Source organism: Artemia franciscana, chromosome 15 (genome assembly GCF_032884065.1).
Source record: "Artemia franciscana chromosome 15, ASM3288406v1, whole genome shotgun sequence".
NCBI classification, from domain to species: Eukaryota; Metazoa; Arthropoda; class Branchiopoda; order Anostraca; family Artemiidae; genus Artemia; species Artemia franciscana.
Window position 1 is genome coordinate 24,020,923 of NC_088877.1, and position 18,510 is coordinate 24,039,432.

The 18,510-nt window shown below is 33.6% G+C and overlaps 1 protein-coding gene across 1 annotated transcript in view; it reads left to right on the forward strand.

The window, feature by feature from the left end:
* LOC136036217 (CCR4-NOT transcription complex subunit 6-like) overlaps positions 1-18,510 on the forward strand; it is a 114,296-nt gene that overhangs the window by 89,640 nt on the left and 6,146 nt on the right. The window contains exons 7-11 of the mRNA XM_065718310.1: positions 1,309-1,463; positions 4,883-5,034; positions 7,029-7,253; positions 12,131-12,308; positions 16,709-16,848. Coding sequence (XP_065574382.1) covers positions 1,309-1,463; positions 4,883-5,034; positions 7,029-7,253; positions 12,131-12,308; positions 16,709-16,848 — 850 coding nt within the window. The remainder of the gene's footprint in view (positions 1-1,308; positions 1,464-4,882; positions 5,035-7,028; positions 7,254-12,130; positions 12,309-16,708; positions 16,849-18,510) is intronic.

The window sequence follows — 18,510 nt, forward strand, 5'->3', positions numbered from 1 at the left end:
TTTTTGTTCAAAAAATAATAGTAAATCATGAAAAAATAACAATGGGCTTAACCCTGGCCGAAATTCAATAGTTTCAAGAGATGTAATTCATTTGGTTTTACACCCAAGTAGAAATCGCAATAAAAAATGTGTTGTTGTCGACATTGACATAGTTTTGAATTTCGGGTTATCAATTTTGGCTCTCGAGTATTTGCAAACTTATTTAGTTTTGGCACCCATTTTCGCCATAAAAAACGACTTGAAGTTTATGTCAAGTAAAAACATGGGTTGGTTGGACATTATCTTTATTATATAAAGGAAATATAAAGAAACGTAAGTGATAAAGTATTTGAATCATCAATATTTCTATTCATATAAATGCATCGTTTCGGAGTATTCTGAAGTAGGATACTAGTGCTGGCCCAGAAATCTTTTTGAAGTGATATATTTCATTTTTATTGAGAAAGAACTAAAAAAGCATTTGGTTGAGTTCTTGGGAATTCTAAGAAATATGGGAGAAACCCCTTGCTTTTTCCACTACAGATTCAATAGAATAGCTTACGGTGGGAGGACCAGATTCTCTTTGAAAACACGGAAATGGAGATTGAGGATGAACGATTTTATGAAAGAATCATTTGTACCGCCTCCAGTGCAATTGGACAGAAAAAATATGCTATTTGACTGTTCAATGTCTTGAGTGTTTACGTATCACTCTCTAGTTTAAAAGACCTGGTTGAATAACTCCTAATTTTTGGCAATGGAGGATTTTAGTGGAAGTGTTCGTACGCTATAGTCTGTTCGTAATTTAAATTATTTCTAAATGAAGTTTTACTATTGCTACTATTAACGACTCACGGCAACACCAAGCCACCCGAGGCCAATACAGCTAAGCATTCTCCTCCTCCATCCCAACCTGTTCAAAGTCTCCCTCTTCACACCCTTCCAAGAATTTTTAACTTTCCTTGAATCTTTCTTTATGACCTTCCCCCAACTCATTCGGGTTACGAAATCCCAGTTTAGGGGAGGATGATGAATATGGGATTATTTTATGACTATGAACCCGATTAGTATCTTACATTAGAGAGAAAAAAACTTCTCAGTCAGTCCTCCACTGAACCCTAGCGTACCAGAAAGTACTTGATGGTTCACAAAACGAAGGAGCTACGATGATATCCCATGTGCCATGGACAACTGTTGGAGAGATGTGCATGTATTGATTAGGGATCCCAGATGCATCTAATTTATTTGAAGAATTCCATGTTGGGTAAAAATTGTAAAAACATTGCGTTAGACAATATATGTATATTATGTGTTTGCTTTCTTTTTTAGGAGGTTGAAACAGACCAATACCATAGCTTTTTGAAGCCTGAACTGGAAAGAGATGGATATCAGGGAATATTTTCGCCAAAATCACGAGCCAAAACAATGTCCGAATCAGACAGGAAATATGTTGATGGATGTGCAATCTTCTACCGAGTTGCCAAGTTAGTTAAATATAGCTTTTATTTCTAACTAGAATCATGCAGTCTTTTTAAGATAATAATCGCTATATAACGATACAAATGTTATTCTTAAATATGCTAATAAGAACGTAATAAGTGGTAAACTCTATATCTTTTCATAGCAAGTGAAACGTCGATTTAACGACATCCTGTTTGCCAACAATGGCTGTGGAGGATCCTTTTTTTATCCCTTAAAATTGTCGACTACACTCATTTTATCAGTGTTTTATATTTTATCAGTGAATGCAGTGAAACACTGTCGATATAAAACAAATTTAATTTACATAAAAACTGAGTTCTGATCGTGTTTCAAATAAATATACATAAAATAAAATAAATATAAAACAAATAAAAATAAATAAATAAATGTTTCATATATATATATATATATATATATATATATATATATATATATATATATATATATATATATATATATATATATATATATATATATATATATATATATATATATATATATATATATATATATATATATATATATATATATATATATATATATATATATATATATATATATATATATATATATATATATATATATATATATATATATATATATATATATATATATATATATATATATATATATATATATATATATATATATATATATATATATATATATATATATATATATATATATATATATATATATATATATATATATATATATATATATATATATATATATATATATATATATATATATATATATATATATATATATAGGGAAAATTAGAATAGGCTTGTTTTTTGAAGTTTCATTTCAAGGAGTGGAGGACCAGAGCCATCCCCTAAATGGCAATGATCATTCAAAAGGACTTGAAGCTATAAGTCAAATTTTATGTATATATATATATATATATATATATATATATATATATATATATATATATGTATATATATATATATATATATATATATATATATATATATATATATAGTGGTTATTTGAACAAAGGTAATTTTTAAAGACCTAAAAGATGCATTTAAGATAGTTTTGTTATCAATAGCTTTTTTTACAAGCAAAGGCGGTTTTAGGGGGGGGGGGCACTTGCCCCAGGTGCATGAATTTTAGCAGTAAAAGATTTCAAATAAATAGTGTATTACAATTTTTTCGTGATTTTTGAAACGTTATTTTTATTAAAATAAAATAGAAGGCAAGGTTGACAGTAAGTAAAAGCAAACTGAATCCGAAATTTTCATTTCTCCAATGTCTTGTCCTACATAAGTAAGAACAGTCAGATATAAATAAGTGAGCAGTTTTGTTCACAAATAAAATTTTTATTAAATCTGGCCCGCTATTTTTTGACGGGGGGGGGACAAATCAAGATTTGCCCTGTGCGCGAGAAGGACAACCGCCATTACAAGCCAGTAAAGGACAAATTATGCATTTTAGAAAAAATTATATATATATATATATATATATATATATATATATATATATATATATATATATATATATATATATATATATATATATATATATATATATAGTGGTTATTTGAACAAAGGTAATTTTTAAAGACCTAAAAGATGCATTTAAGATAGTTTTGTTATCAATAGCTTTTTTTACAAGCAAAGGCGGTTTTAGGGGGGGGGGGCACTTGCCCCAGGTGCATGAATTTTAGCAGTAAAAGATTTCAAATAAATAGTGTATTACAATTTTTTCGTGATTTTTGAAACGTTATTTTTATTAAAATAAAATAGAAGGCAAGGTTGACAGTAAGTAAAAGCAAACTGAATCCGAAATTTTCATTTCTCCAATGTCTTGTCCTACATAAGTAAGAACAGTCAGATATAAATAAGTGAGCAGTTTTGTTCACAAATAAAATTTTTATTAAATCTGGCCCGCTATTTTTTGACGGGGGGGGGGACAAATCAAGATTTGCCCTGTGCGCGAGAAGGACAACCGCCATTACAAGCCAGTAAAGGACAAATTATGCATTTTAGAAAAAATTAGAGCATCTAAATGTTTTAAGACCAGACTAAGGTACTGGAAAACTGATCCGACAAACTAGTCCAGACTGATCAGTTTCAAAGGATTTTGTATAGATCCGCACTAGATAATAATTGCAAGCATTTCTTTTGAATTACTGCAGCTGATTGGGTTCGCTGTGACTCAACTATCTAAAGAAGCTTGGGCGTATTGTGCCTTGTCTACCGGAATTGACCCTTTAATAAGAGTTGTAAAGATTGGCTTTAAAATTCAGTAGCAAATCGTTCAAATATTTAAACCAGAATCACTTTAATCTTGTAGAATGCATTTGACCAACGATACAGTAATCTGAACAAGATATCGACTTCGGGACTAGTTTTTAGTTCAAATAATGTTGCCAACCATGTTTTCACTTACCTAACCAGACGCTGGATTTCGGAGGCGATTAACTATTAGAGTTTTGGGAGTTTAATTACATTAAAATTACTGCAATACTGTTTTGAGTTTGTATGGTTACTAGAACTTCAAACAGAATATGAAGAATATTTCCAGTGTTTTCTGCATCATGTAAGTTCAAGTCCCTGAGCCCGCATGTCCTGACAGGTTTCGATGCCCAGACATAAGTCCAATAATCTGCTGTTCACATTTAAAACTTTGCTAATAGAAATTTTAGGCTGGAGTTTAGTTCTAGAGTTTTGAACTCAGCTTCCTGACAGCAAACCCTTCCAGTGATGAAGCTTCTTTTGTTGCCATATTTATCATTTCTGCTAAAAAGCAGGGTATGAATGTCTTGCTAGATCTCCATGCCTAAACAGGTGCCTGGCCGGTCAGACGTCCAAATTTAGACATGAAAGTCCACCTAGAGCTGCATGCCACCACTACATAAGAAATAGGCAGATGGAAGTACACATTTCAGTATAGCGTGCTTGCTACTATTTTTTAGAATTTCAGAATTTTTGCTGAGTTAAATTGAGGTTTTTGTTATTATTATTATTCTTTGTAGTATCGACGAATATTTTACTTTCACAAGGAATAGACCACAGTAAAAGGTACTAAAGGAAATTAAAGGTTAACATAAATTACAATAAAAGTTGTTTTTTTTTTTTTTCCTTGAGAGGCATCTATCGTCCTTAGCCCTTCCTACAGCTACAACACTATTTGATATACTTTACCTTATGCCTTTGCAGTACATTTTCTCAGTTTGTATTGATAGTTTATTAGTCCACCGCCAAGCGAGGATGTACTCTGGAACTCCAATAAGAGATCCCGGATTTTCATAATTGTTTTTAGTTGACTTTTTCTGGCTATTTTTCTACCCCTCCCCCCCCCCTCTTCAAACACGTTTCTGTTAATGTACTTATCAACCCACGATTATGTCTTGTTTTTGGTGTTTCCTTTTTTGTTATTTTATGATTTGTCAAGATAATTAATCTTTTAGATTTTCTTTGGTATCAGATCGACTTATTGAATTCAATCAGTTAGCAATGGCGAATGCTGAAGGTTCCGACGACATGTTAAATAGAGTCATGACCAAAGACAATATTGGACTTGCTGCCATTTTGGAAACGAACGAAGCCGCCTGGAGTAATGGTAACAATCTTTCATATCTAGAAATCAACATTTAGAACGAATCAAGCCACAAGGTTGAAAACTTCATTGTTAGTATAATATTAGTACACTGGGACGTCACTTATAGAAGGAGGGGGACCCCCCCTCAATTTTTTAGCCAGTAGGTAAAAACATTGTACTGGCTCATTATTTTTAATTTGGTAAATGTGCTGATGAAAAGATATGACGTAAAATCAATTAAAGAAGATCAGTGGCAGAAAAGGGTACAAAAGTATTATATATATATATATATATATATATATATATATATATATATATATATATATATATATATATATATATATATATATATATATATATATATATATATATATATATATATATTTATTTTCACAATCTTTGAGCCCGGCTGTTTCAGTTCAATATTTATGTGGGATCAATGTTTCCTCTGCAACACTGTCCCAAGTGTTTTTACGCAGGTTTCACATAGCTGATTTCAAGAGTGACAATGAGTGTATTTTAGAAATGTAAAGTCGTGGAAAATTCTACAGGGGCACTAATACATGCAAATGTAAGGAGGGGAGATTTCTTAACTTAAAAAAATTAAGATACAAAAAACTGTATTCTTAAAATATATGGGGAGGCAAATTCGTTTTTTTTTTTTTTTTTTTTTTTTTTTTTTCAGTGAAAATACCAAAAGATTTACTTCTCAAATGTAGGGAGGGAAGGGGTAAAAAAAAACTGGGGAGCATTTGCCCCGCCTCCTGCCTCCCACAATTGGAGTCCCCGGTGCACTAAACGCTTCTACTTAGATGTTACTATCTTTCTTTACTTTAAGAATTAATGTTTTTATACAAAAAGAACGTTTTTTCTTATGAAGCTTTACAGATCTTCAAGGAGTTTGCTTTTAGATTCAACCCCTATGAAACTTTCTGCCGTAATCATTCTCCAAAACAAGTGCGGATCTGTAATAAGGGACAGTTATAATTCACATTAACTAAAGACACATAATTAATATGCCTACGCTCCTATTCCAACAAAATCGCTTACTAAAACAATGTTTTCATTTTTTAATCAAATTCAGCTATTTTGTTCTATGACAAAAAAGGTTTGGCGATGGAAATACCGTTATTTTTATTATAACTGATTGTAATAATTAATCATAATTTAGTTATAACTCCAGCTATATTTCAATCCATTTATTTCTAAATTCAGTTGCTTTATTCTAAGAAAAAAAGCTTTGGCGATGGAAGTTCATGACTCGCACATTTGGACTTTTTTTCAGTTTGTGTGCTGGTCTATATTGTCCGTTTCGGTTGGATATGAACCACTTTACTCCTGTAGTCGCTATATTTTTCTCTGCGGATTGGTTTCAAAAGGATTTTTTTCTTGAAACCTGCCAGTAGTTAAAAAAAATTTAATAGCCAAAGAAGAACGGCCCAAATATAAAGAACATTTTAGTAAGGAACATACTTATAAACTATTGTCAGTTGAAAATAGTCTAATTTTCTACATGATTTCATAAAAATAGTTTGTTTCTTGTTGCATCGCTTAATATTTTATATTTCTTCGTTAGGCTATTATTAATTTATTATTAGACTACTAGGTTATTATACTATTTTACTCAAGTTTTCATTCGTTCAGCAACACCTTTTTAAATCATACTTTTAGAGGGGTTAAGTTTAAAAGCTTTTCTAAACCTGTCCACATAATCGACAAACAGAATTGTCATTCTACCCCCCTGTCACTTTATTTGGTGAAACAAAAACTATTGAATAGTTCAAAAACTGTTTTGAAGAGCTAGTAGTCTGGAATAATAAGTGTTAGATTTTGATTGGGGTAATGACGAAATCTAGGTATTTTGCATTGACTATCACAATCACTCCAAGTTTTATATACTAAAATGTTCACTGTCTTGTAGATAGAATTAAATGTTTGGTCAAAAATGTTTTGACTAGACAGCTCTTACCACTTTACCATTGACGTAAAAGTAATACAAATAACTATTACTTCAGGTTTCCCAGCGGACTCAAAGCAGATTCATCAGCCTCTTGTTGTCTGCACAGCTCATATTCACTGGGATCCAGAATACTGTGATGTTAAATTGATTCAGACGATGATGCTTATGCATGAGCTGAAACAGTTTATGTTGGAAAGTGGCCGAAATCTCCGCAAAAGCCTTGACCCGTCCACCACTAGCTTCCTTCTCTGTGGTGATTTGAATTCACTGCCTGAATCAGGTGACATTCTTTGTGTATACTTAATCAAGGCTTTGATTGAAATCTTAGGGGGAATTTACTTAGTAAACGTGCGTGTGTGACTGTTGCATGTCTGTATAGAAAATGTGTGAGGTACAATTATTATGTATATTATGAAGTAATAATTGTTTTATAATTTCACACTGTCCAAATATTTTACCCCCCCCCCCCTCTAATGTGTAAATATATAGTCCAAATTATATATTTTGTGATATTTCATTTGGAATGAGCGTCAGAAAACAGGTATTATATTTTTATTATATAGATTGCATACTTAATGAAAACGGGTTCTACTTAGCTTCTATATACATTAAATACGTAATGGGAAATGCATATTTCCTTTCGGTTCTACTGAAACTCCAAGTAAACAGTGTCTATTAGAAAGTATACACTTAACAAACAAGTGTATCTGTTTGTAGTATTGACGTGGAGGCGGATTACCTTCTCAGAAAAGCTTTCTGTCCATTTTATAATCATTTTATAAACCAAATACATTTACATCGTTCTCTCTTTTATAATTTTATTCAATAAAATATTGCTGAGACTTTCAGGAATAGATATCAATGTATATAACTCTGTCAATCTGCATCTCGCTAAACCATTTCAGTAATGTTGGTTAATATGGTTATTATTTTTCTTTTTTTTGTTGATGCTATGACAATAAAAGTTCACATCTCAAAATAAGAATTGTTTTCACTAAAGCGCAAGTGACTTTCTGGTCTTTACACAGCATAAGGAGTGTTGGCCCTTCTACTGTTTATGGCAGTTTCTGTTCCTTTTAAGTTTTACTTATTATAATTTCTATTCATTTTGTGTTTCACTTATTATCAATAGTGATTTATGTTCGTTACATGCTTGAATTATTAATTGACTTTATTTCCGCTCGTCTTGGGTTTAATGCACTTCTTTACTTTTCTTTGAAAAATTTATTTTACTGAAAAAGTTTATTTTAGTTAATAATACCTAATAACAGACCAAACACATATTTATTAACAGCAGAATTGATAAAAGTTAACTCTGCAAGATGCCTTTGTGCGAAAAATGTGATCTAAAAAAGGTTCGAATACGATAAATTTTCTCGTAGTTCATGATTTCATTCTAAAGTCTCTAGATTTTGGCCATTTTTAATTCATGAGTGTTTTTTTTTTAATAATATTATGCATAATCAAGCACTGCAAAGCATTTTCGAGTTAGGTGTGACTCCTTTCTCATACAAACAGGTATGTTCACATTGAAGTGACTTGTAACCTCCTCCAAAACTTGTAATAGACAATTTATTACATTTTCAACACAGTTCATACATCCCCCCCCCCCCCCGATGTCTGGATAAGGTCCTATGTTATAGATAAAGTTTGCTTATTTTGTTGGTTTGCATCCTTCTTCAGGCTTTTACCAATCAGCAGCTAGTTTTAGTAAAGAATAAACCCTAGACAATAGTAACGAAGAAATTTAAAGATACGTCTAAAGTAAATCTTTCAAGTGAAGGACAATCACCATTTATAGCTGATTTAGGAATGGAAACTCAATAGTTATCGGAGTAACGACTATTTGTTGCTCATTTCTGTTGTTTGTATCGGATGAATTTACTTACTAAAAATATCCTTTTTGCATTTGTCAAGTGTCTTTAGATTGATTAGGATTATCCTTCATCGTTTTAGTGCTTCTGATCTCTTTAAATTAACCTTAGTACTGAAAGTTTATTGTAATAACAAACCTATGGGAATTTCGAATAACAGCCTGAAATCACTAAAAGAAACATGGGTCGAATATAAATGAATGAATTGAATCGGATTGAAATGAAAACTGTATCAGCCAAATTGGCTAGGATTCTTTCTCTATTAGGTTGTCCTTAACAGGTAACCATAGAATTTAATGGACATTCAACAATCTTTAATCAGCGATAGGTCATATTTTGAATAGATGATGCTTTGACAATCCCATGTATCGCAATTTCTGAAGAATGAAAAAAGCTTCAAACCTTGTTTCTTACTAATCTCAGCGACGTCCCTAGTTGGAGTTACTGTAGCACAGTGGTGATGAGACTTTCCCTAGAAACAGAGGATTTGAGTTTAAAACGATCTGTGCTAGAAATCATTGCCCCATTGCAGGACCTCGGAACAAATTGAACCTATGCAAGTTTAAGATTTTTAGTTTATGATTTATTTTTATCAAAATAAAGATTGAGGTAATATGATGAAAATTTGTATGATGTTTATGTGATTGAACATTCATAATGTCTTGGGTCGATAAGTAAGTCATTCTGGATAACAATTGCTAAATTATTTCCTTCAAATTAAATAAGAATGTACGTCACCTGAAGCGATTGCATATTGCGAAGCGATGGTGCTGTGATAATCGCATATATCGGAATTTCTGAAGCCCGAAATGAGCAAAAGATTTATCACAACGGATCAAGTCCCGTTTTGATTTATTTCATTTGCTTCACTTTGAAATCTGTTGCCACATTGTGGGTTCGACTCCGTCCTTCCTCATAGCGAGAGATTATCTTAACCATTGCACTGTGATACTTGTGGGGTTATAAAATCATATTCCCAACAATTACGATGGTGAACTTTACAAGCAAATCTAACAGTTTGTGGTAGCAGACCCTAAATAAGGAGCGAGTCGGGCGCAATCATGGTGGCCGCACTTGCTAACACCTAGTATAATAGAACGAACTCTAGGTCATAGTAAGAGAAAATTTAAATATGTGTTTTGAATAAAGAAAAAAAGTGAGGAAGAATCGCCACTTGAAGTTTATACAGTTTATTCGGAATGGTAATATAATTGTTTTACAAGTTTATTGTGAAAACAAATTTATAGGAATTTCGGAAAATAGTCTGAAACTCCATGAAAATGGTTTTAAATCGAGATGAAAACTGCGCCACTAGAATGTCCATAGCCAAAAACTATCTTTAGAAGAATTACAGACCCCCAACTTGAATAATAAAGAAAACCATTGTTTTGCGTGGAAAGCAAAGATTTTTCTCCTTATTTTGTTCTCCTCACCCTTCTTTTATTTTTGGTCTTTAGTGTGTTGCTGAAACATCATTGAAAGATGTTTAAGAGCTCCTTTGAAAGGAAATCGCTACTTCTACTGTTAAGCAGCAAAAAGATTGTGTCAGAGTAATGAGATTTTTTCTGCCATTTTATGCCACAAAACGACAATTTTCAATCAAATGGTACCAAAAAGCAATGAAGCGAAAGTTTTGAGATATTCAATAGAAAAGCCATATTTTGAGATTTCCAGTTTCAAAGGCAGTAATGCTGTGTTGTGGTGAATTCGTTCCTTAAGATGTATTCGGTCCATACTAAGTAATGAGTTAATATAGACATTTATTTTAAACCTTCATAAAACTCAGTTTATCCATTTGAGGCTTGTTAAAATTATATACAGAGGTGTATAATTGTGCGTTAGCTATTACGAAAAAGGGCTGGTCGATCTCTTTGCCCGTGGGGGGAGTTGGGTTAAAGCCTTAAAAGAGTGGTTCTATGCCCATATTTCCTAACTCTCAAAGAGTCTATTTTGGAATACCTTTGTAATATTGGTGCTGGAGGTAATAGCACCACTTTTATTGCAGAGAATCTTTCTCTGTCCAACAAGAAACATTATATTCACATGATTACCGACACAAATAGAGGGAAGGTCATCAGTGCCCCCAAGAAATTTCTCAAGGTGGGAGAGGGGGCAAGTGGTGCCAATAGGTTTCTTCATCGAGATTTGAATGGTAATATATCTCATGTTTCTATTTATATGCAATAGCCAATGGCTTCTTGTTCCTGGGGGCATTGTCTCTTTACTGCTGTTCATGAGAACATCCCTGTAAAAATATTTGTTCAAAGAATTTGCCTTGAAACAAGTGGAAATAATGAAGCTGTAATTAATTTTTGATATTATATGTTAGCTAAGGCAACACGGTACCCTATAGAATAGAAATACATAGAATCTAATAGAATATCAAGAAAGGGAAAGAATCAAAAACAAAGACATAACAATTGAAGGAATAAAAAGAGTGAATGAGTAGGAAATTGTGGGTCAAAATCTTCTCGGTACATTAATTAAGCATTAAAGAATGCTTAATTTATGTATAATCAATACAGGCATTAGGCCTATATTGAAGAATGACCTGTGGATGATGAGATTCTGTTGAATGTTCACCATCCTTCATGGTTGCCCCCTTGGGGGCAAAATAGAAAACTGTGGAAGAAAATAGTATAAAAATTGTACATTTCCATCGCAGAGGGCCTAGAATGATGTCTTTTAACCGCTTGCAGTCCCATTGCCCAGTAGTAAACCGTTCGTCTCATCTGGAAACGCAGGCTCAAATTTTCTGGAGGCAACGGCAAGCTACATCGTTTACGTGCCTACCCAAAAACGTCCACTTGTTTTTCTATAATGGTCTTAAGTTTTCAGATTTCCCTTTTGTTTTTGCCTGCCATAAATTTCAGCAAATCTGCGTCGTATATCCAACGATTTTGGTTTCTCAAATAAGGATTTAACCTCTAACTTAATAGTTTAAACAACTTCGTCTAAGTTTTCTTTGCGGTATGATTTCGAATTTGGCTTTTTTTAGATATTGTACCCCCACCACTAAAAATCCAGAGTTATCACATCGCTGTGGAAAGAGGAAGAAAAGATTAACACTATTGACGAATCACTTGATGTGGCAGCCTTGAACATGGTATGATGCAAAACTATTTGTAGTCCATGTGTGTACTTTTCAAATTGCTCAGGTATTAATATGATAATTGACTACTAAATCTGACTTGCTCCAATTACCTATCCAGTCAGATTTAGTATTATTCAAACCACCCTTTTCTGTTTTTTTAAATCATGCAACTTTTGTTCTTTGTTGCAGGGGTTTACGACTTCCTAACAGAAAATCGGATATTAATGAACCATCCAGACTTCAAGGACTTTGGGTACAAATCTTGCCTGCAGAAAGTGTCACATTCTCATAAGAACTCTGAATACACGCATGCATTTAAGTTGGCGTCTGCCTATACAACTGACATCATGCCTTTTACGAATTACACGTAAGTTATATAGCGGAAATGGTGGACCTTCTAAATTATCTGGGCCACGTGATTTTGAATGGGAATTCACTTTAAGGCCCGCAGTCAAGTGGTTTCCCCTACCAGGTATACTAAATACAGAAACAAAATTAAAAGAAAGGCACCAGTTATTTTGTACAAGAGAATGTTAAAACTTGAGTGTTGTGGGAACCCTTTTTGAAGGAAAAGCAATATAATTTAAAGATACATAGACTAAGTAAGTCATGATAGGGTTTCAAATCGTAAAAGTAGCCAACCTCGAACATATTCCTCAGTAAATCAAACGCGTTGGAAATAAATTTTGTTTTCACTGTCTAAATAAAATATTAGTTCTTTTTTTTCAATTACTGCTTTCTATATTTAATATAGCCAGACGGTATAGTCTTAAAAGCTATTTATATTTAACTTTCTCTAGTATAAAGACAGGTTTTTCTGAGTGGAAAGATTTCTGTTGTTTGCCCATAATAACTCCTAGAGTGATTATGGAAGAGTCAACATTCAGAAAATTTGTATTCCAAACGATTCAGTACCATGTTTTTAATATCGGAGATTAAAAAGTATCTACTGGATCTGAAAACGGAATATCGTATTTAGAACCCTGAACTATCGGAATTAACGGGAGGTAGTCATTGCGCTCTAGAATACCTAAGGACCCAAAGAGGAGGCCGAATTAAAGGAGACTTCTCGTAGAAATAATTATTCAGGTTTCGTATTTTAAAGTGTCTTAATGTAATATACGTTTCAAGTCTAAAATATCCCAAAAAAATGTTTATATCTCTGCAGCATTTCTAAGTTTTAAAAAATATTGAAAAAGTTTTCCATGTTTTCTCACTGCTGTGTTTAAAGTGGTTTTATATGCGACCAAAATATGTAGATTTCTGTCCATGGATTATTATTTATGGTTGATTGTGTATGGCTATGCTGTTTGACTTATGTGATTGTATGGATGAGTAGGGTTAAGGCCTTAGTCAAGTACTTATATACATTAATCACTATTGTAGGAAAACAGTCTTCCTTTTCTCCTTTTTTCTTCCTTCTTTTATGTTTGTTTGTGCTGTTGCATTGGTGATTTCTCTTTTCATTATATGATTGTCCAATATAAGTTTTGACTTCAAAATGGAGGCAGCATTCGTATCAATTGCGAAAAATAGTGGAACTTTTTAGTCTTGTTAAGGTAGACTGCTTCGAAATGTATGTGCATAAATAGACTGTTTGTTAGGTGTTTTTCTGCTGTTATTGTTTTAACCGTCAATATTAAACATAGTTTGTGTTAAACTTTTTAGAATTCCTCAACTACTTCGTCTGAAACTGTGATCCTGGCACATCGGTGGTGACTTGAATGCAAAAAGCCCCACTTACTTGAACTTGTAATATGACTAAGCGTTTTCCGCCTTACCTGGCATCTGAAACTCAGATATTTTGTGCGAATTTGTTTTTGCTCTAAGCTCCCCATACTCACGGGGCACGGACCAAAAATCCCCATTTAACTATCCAATATTCCTACTGATGTAAAAGATAAGGAATTGGAAGACTTCATCTTGAGTAGTTCTTTAATAGTTTCAAATAGCTTAAACTTGTTCACTTGTGACAGAATTCACTCTCATCCTGATTTAACCTACCAGTTATGCGGAAAATTGGCCTGCAGTTTCTTTTAATGACAAAAGATAAACAAGTCGTCTTTGAATGCTAGTGAACATGACCCAAACATCAGTTCTAAGTTGAATTACGACAAAACCTATTTGAGTTGCCTTTAGTGTTATTTTGTTGGATGTTATTGGCGATACTTGTTGTATGTTCTTGTCATCTCAGCTTGAAATGAACCAATCCACAAAGTCTCTCATAGCTTCAATACATAAAGTTACGTCCAAATACTCCCCTCTATACACTGTCAATGTCAAGAGATATTTTCGGTTGTGGACTGAAGAGCTAATTGTTCTGAGAAGAGAATGCCACCATCTACAGCGATTAAGAAGAAGGACTCCGGTTAGTGATAGGTAATGTCAAACTATTCCAAAAATATCAAAAGCGAAATTGGGCGACTAGAAAAACTTTCTATAAACCTAACGTGGTTCTGATACCTGGCATACGATACGGAACATACAAGTCTAATATTGGGGTATCACAACCATCTCGCATAAAGAAAGGTAACGACCCATATACTAATTCAGTGCAAGAAGCAGGAGAAAAAGTATTCTCTTGGGTGGTTTATTGTGACTCATATTACTTATTAGAATGGATTTGGCAAATCAATAATCTAGCCGCCTCCTTAGTGTTGCCAGATCGACTTGGGGTCTCAAACTATTCTTTATAAAGCATTACTGAAACTACTATTTTGTATGCTGCAACTGCACTATAGATTACAGCAGTTAGAAAAATGTGTGTAAGGAAAGCTCTATTTTCAGCTCAAATGGCCTCCTCGATTTTAATTTCGAATCTTTAGAACAGCTCCAAATGAGGTTATACTTGCCATTGCTGGTGTACTCGCAACTGATTATAGAGTTATTGAAATAACCTTGTTGTGTTATATTACCAAACATCGTCCCATTGTCTAGGTTATCTTTTCACCCCTCGCATTTTTACTATTTCTTCTTTCTGCGTATCGTAAGCCAAATAATTAATACTGCTCTCTCTCTTGTAGTTCTTCGTGCCGTTGTGATCAAATAAATTTACCATAATTGGTATACTAGGTTTTAAAATTCTGTCAGTGTCTGAATAAAAAAAAAAATCTTAATAAAGATGACTCTGCGTCTCTTAGAATATTAACCCCTCCCCTTACTTAGTACAGCGTATATTTGGTTCTAGCCCCCTAAATAATTTCTTACACTGAATCAGAGAAACTACGACTCCACTCCAAATCGTTGCCATCTCTTCCACTACGGCCTCGTAGACCGAAAACCATAAACTCTGTTTTCATAAAAATTTGGTGCTAAACAAGTGGGAACAAACCATCTACAATCAAATTTTGAATCAGCGTAAATGAGTCCTTTGCTTTAACTGCCACATCAATATCATGTGCAAATAGAATCGGATGACTTGTTCTCCTGCAAGCATCATGGAACATCATCAATATACGTTAGGAATAAAAACGGGCCTAACATAGAACCTTGTGGGACACCAATATCATCTAGGTTATATAAACCTTACAACTGACCACAAGATCCACCACGATCTGACGACTACAAAGATGTGATTTTATTATTCCTAGTCCCCATCCTCGTTTGGTGAAGAAATTTGATTTTATCTAAAAAAGTAGAAATTTTTACTTTAAGAATGGTTTCCAATTCTTTGGACAATGGAGATACAATCACAAATGGCCGATTCTTGTTTACATTAGGTTTATTTCTTCTTATTTTTATGTAATGGCACCACACTCATCCTTTTCATTCTATTAGGAAATGTACCTGAACAGGTACATGTATCAGTTAAATGAAGAAGTAGTTCAAGAATTACACTGGTATTATTTTTTAACAAATTAGTGGAAAGTTCATCATTAGATTTTTTTATCCGCTTAGATTATCAATAATGCTTAGATCCAGTTGGAGCACCTGGAGAAGAAGCAGTCGATATGCGTCATTTAAAGTCTCAATCTACTGCATATGACGATGTTAGAACGTACGAAGATAGTTGTGATAACATTTGATTCTATTAAAAATTCAAGGATTTTTGGCTTCATTTTTTTATGTAATGAATTTGTCATTTGAGTCATTACACAGTTATGACTTTGCTTTTAACGCTCAACATTTCACTGAAGGTCATGAAATGCCCGTGAATTGCACATTGAAGCTGTAGGCTAGTTCGTTATGTATAAAAATGTTCATTGCGCTTTTTTCGAGAAAATGAATCAAAAGTATCGTTTATATGAAAAACATGATTTTTGTGTCGAGTAGTCCATTATAAATTGATTTCAGCTTATTTATTTAAAAAGTGGAATTTTGCGTAGATGTGTTTCAGTATGAAAATTTCAATTGTAACTAATTATAGATGTGTTCAGTCCTCTTAGGCTATATCTCTTTTTGATTGAGCTCCTTGTGCAGCTTGTGATTTTTAGTTAACTACAAAAAATGTACATGAGAAATCAAAAAGAAAATCGACGGTATTGCACTCAAAAATTATTGTGAAGGTTATATGTAAAGAAAGTAACCACAAACTGAATTAAAAACTTAACATTGGAAAGGGGAGAAATAAATACAACTGAAAATAATTCTAAAGACCCACAATTGTATATATTCTTGATTTTTGTTGGTTTGGTTTTTTCCTAAATAGACTTCTCTCCTCAAGTGGACTGAAAACCTTTGTGGATGATGGTAGGATAATTAAGAATAAGTTTGTTCGTTCTTTTTTTTTTCAAAATTATCATTTTCGTTTTTATTTTGAATTTACAGTTACGACTTCAAGGGAATGATTGACTACATTTTTTATTCGAGAGCCAGCATGCATCCACTTGGCTTACTTGGAGGAATCGACACGGAATGGTTTCGTGAAAATAAAATTCTTGGCTGTCCTCATCCTCATATACCCTCAGGTCTGTTCGTCTTTTATCTTTTTTTCCCTTCCCTTTTTTCCATTAAAACGTCATAATAAAAAAGTGTTGATCAGAAAAGAATAAATAAAACTGTGATTAAAAAGCACTTTAGTCGAAGCATAATGTTCGTACGAATTTCGTGAGTAGGAACGAGTTAACACATTTTAAGAAGAGCTAAAGCATTTTATATTCTTTTAGTGTTCTGTATATAAAATATATATCATAATATATATATATATATAATATATAATATATATATATATATATATATATATATATATACTAGCTGTTGGGGTGGCGCTTCGCGCCACCCCAACACCTAGTTGGTGGGGCGCTTCGCGCCCCCCAAGCCCCCCCCGCCCGCGTAAGTCGTTACGCGCCATATTAGTTACGCGCCATTGTAGTTGTGTCCCTGTGTCCCACCTGTGAATAGAGATAGATATAAATATATGTTTTTAACTACGTAAAACATGCTAATATACAACATTCTTCGCTGTCCCATTGTCTGTGCATATAAATAGATTGTCAGGTTTACTGACTCTTGAACATGCAACATATAATTGTCCATGGGAAAAACAATCCGTATTCAGATCTATACCTCATTATTCTAATGATGTGTCCCTGTGTCCCGGTCGTCATTTACATTCCCTGTGTCCCGGTCGTCATTTGTGTCCCGGTGTCCCAGTTTGTAATTTCTCTTTGAGTGTCCCGGTCGTCATTTATATTCCCGGTGTCCCGGTCGTCATTTGTGTCCCGGTGTCCCGGTCTGTAATTTCTATTCGAACAATCCCTGTGTCCCGGTCGTCATTTATATATCCCGCCTGTGCCCCCGGCGTCCCCGTTGTAGTTGTGTCCCTGTGTCCCGGTCGTCATTTATATTCCCTGTGTCCCGGTCGTGATTTGTGTCCGGGTGTCCCAGTCTGTAATTTCTCTTTGAGGTTCCCGGTCGTCACTTATATTCCCTCTGTCTCGGTCGTCATTTGTGTCCCGGTCTGTAATTTCTCTTTGAGTGTTTTTTCTTTTTAGTTTTTTTTTTAATTTTTTACCTTTTTTCCTTTTTCAGTTTTCTTTTTCTTCTTTATTTTTCAGCGTCACTATGAAGTACATATCGACGAACCTTTGTTTTTTTAACTTAAATCTGGTAGACATTGATGACCTTATCCAAGTCAAAATCCCCAAGCCAATCATCATCGCTATCATTTTCAGTTTTGATATGTTCTGACTCTCGCTGTCCAGGTGGATTTTCATCTAACTGCGCGGTTTTGCGTTCTTTAGCCGCAAGCCTGTTTTCTTGCTGTTCTTGTGATTCCCCGGCACGCTTTCTTTTCTTACTTTCTCTATCAGCTGCAAGCCTGTTTTCTTGCTGTTCTTGTGATTCCTCGGAACGCTTTCTTTTCTTACTTTCTCTATCAGCAGCAAGTTTTTTGGTATAAACTCTTTGAGCAGCTTCCTCGGCTGTTGCCATTGTAGGTTCTTCAGTCATTTTACAATTGAACATTTTTCCGTGAAAAAATGTCTTAAATATCTTGAATGACGTCACCGTCAAAGCAAAAATGACGACAACTAATTTCATGACGTCAGTCAACACAGAAACATGACGTCACCTGATCCACAGACAGACACACAGACAGACAACTTATTTTTATATATATAGATATATAT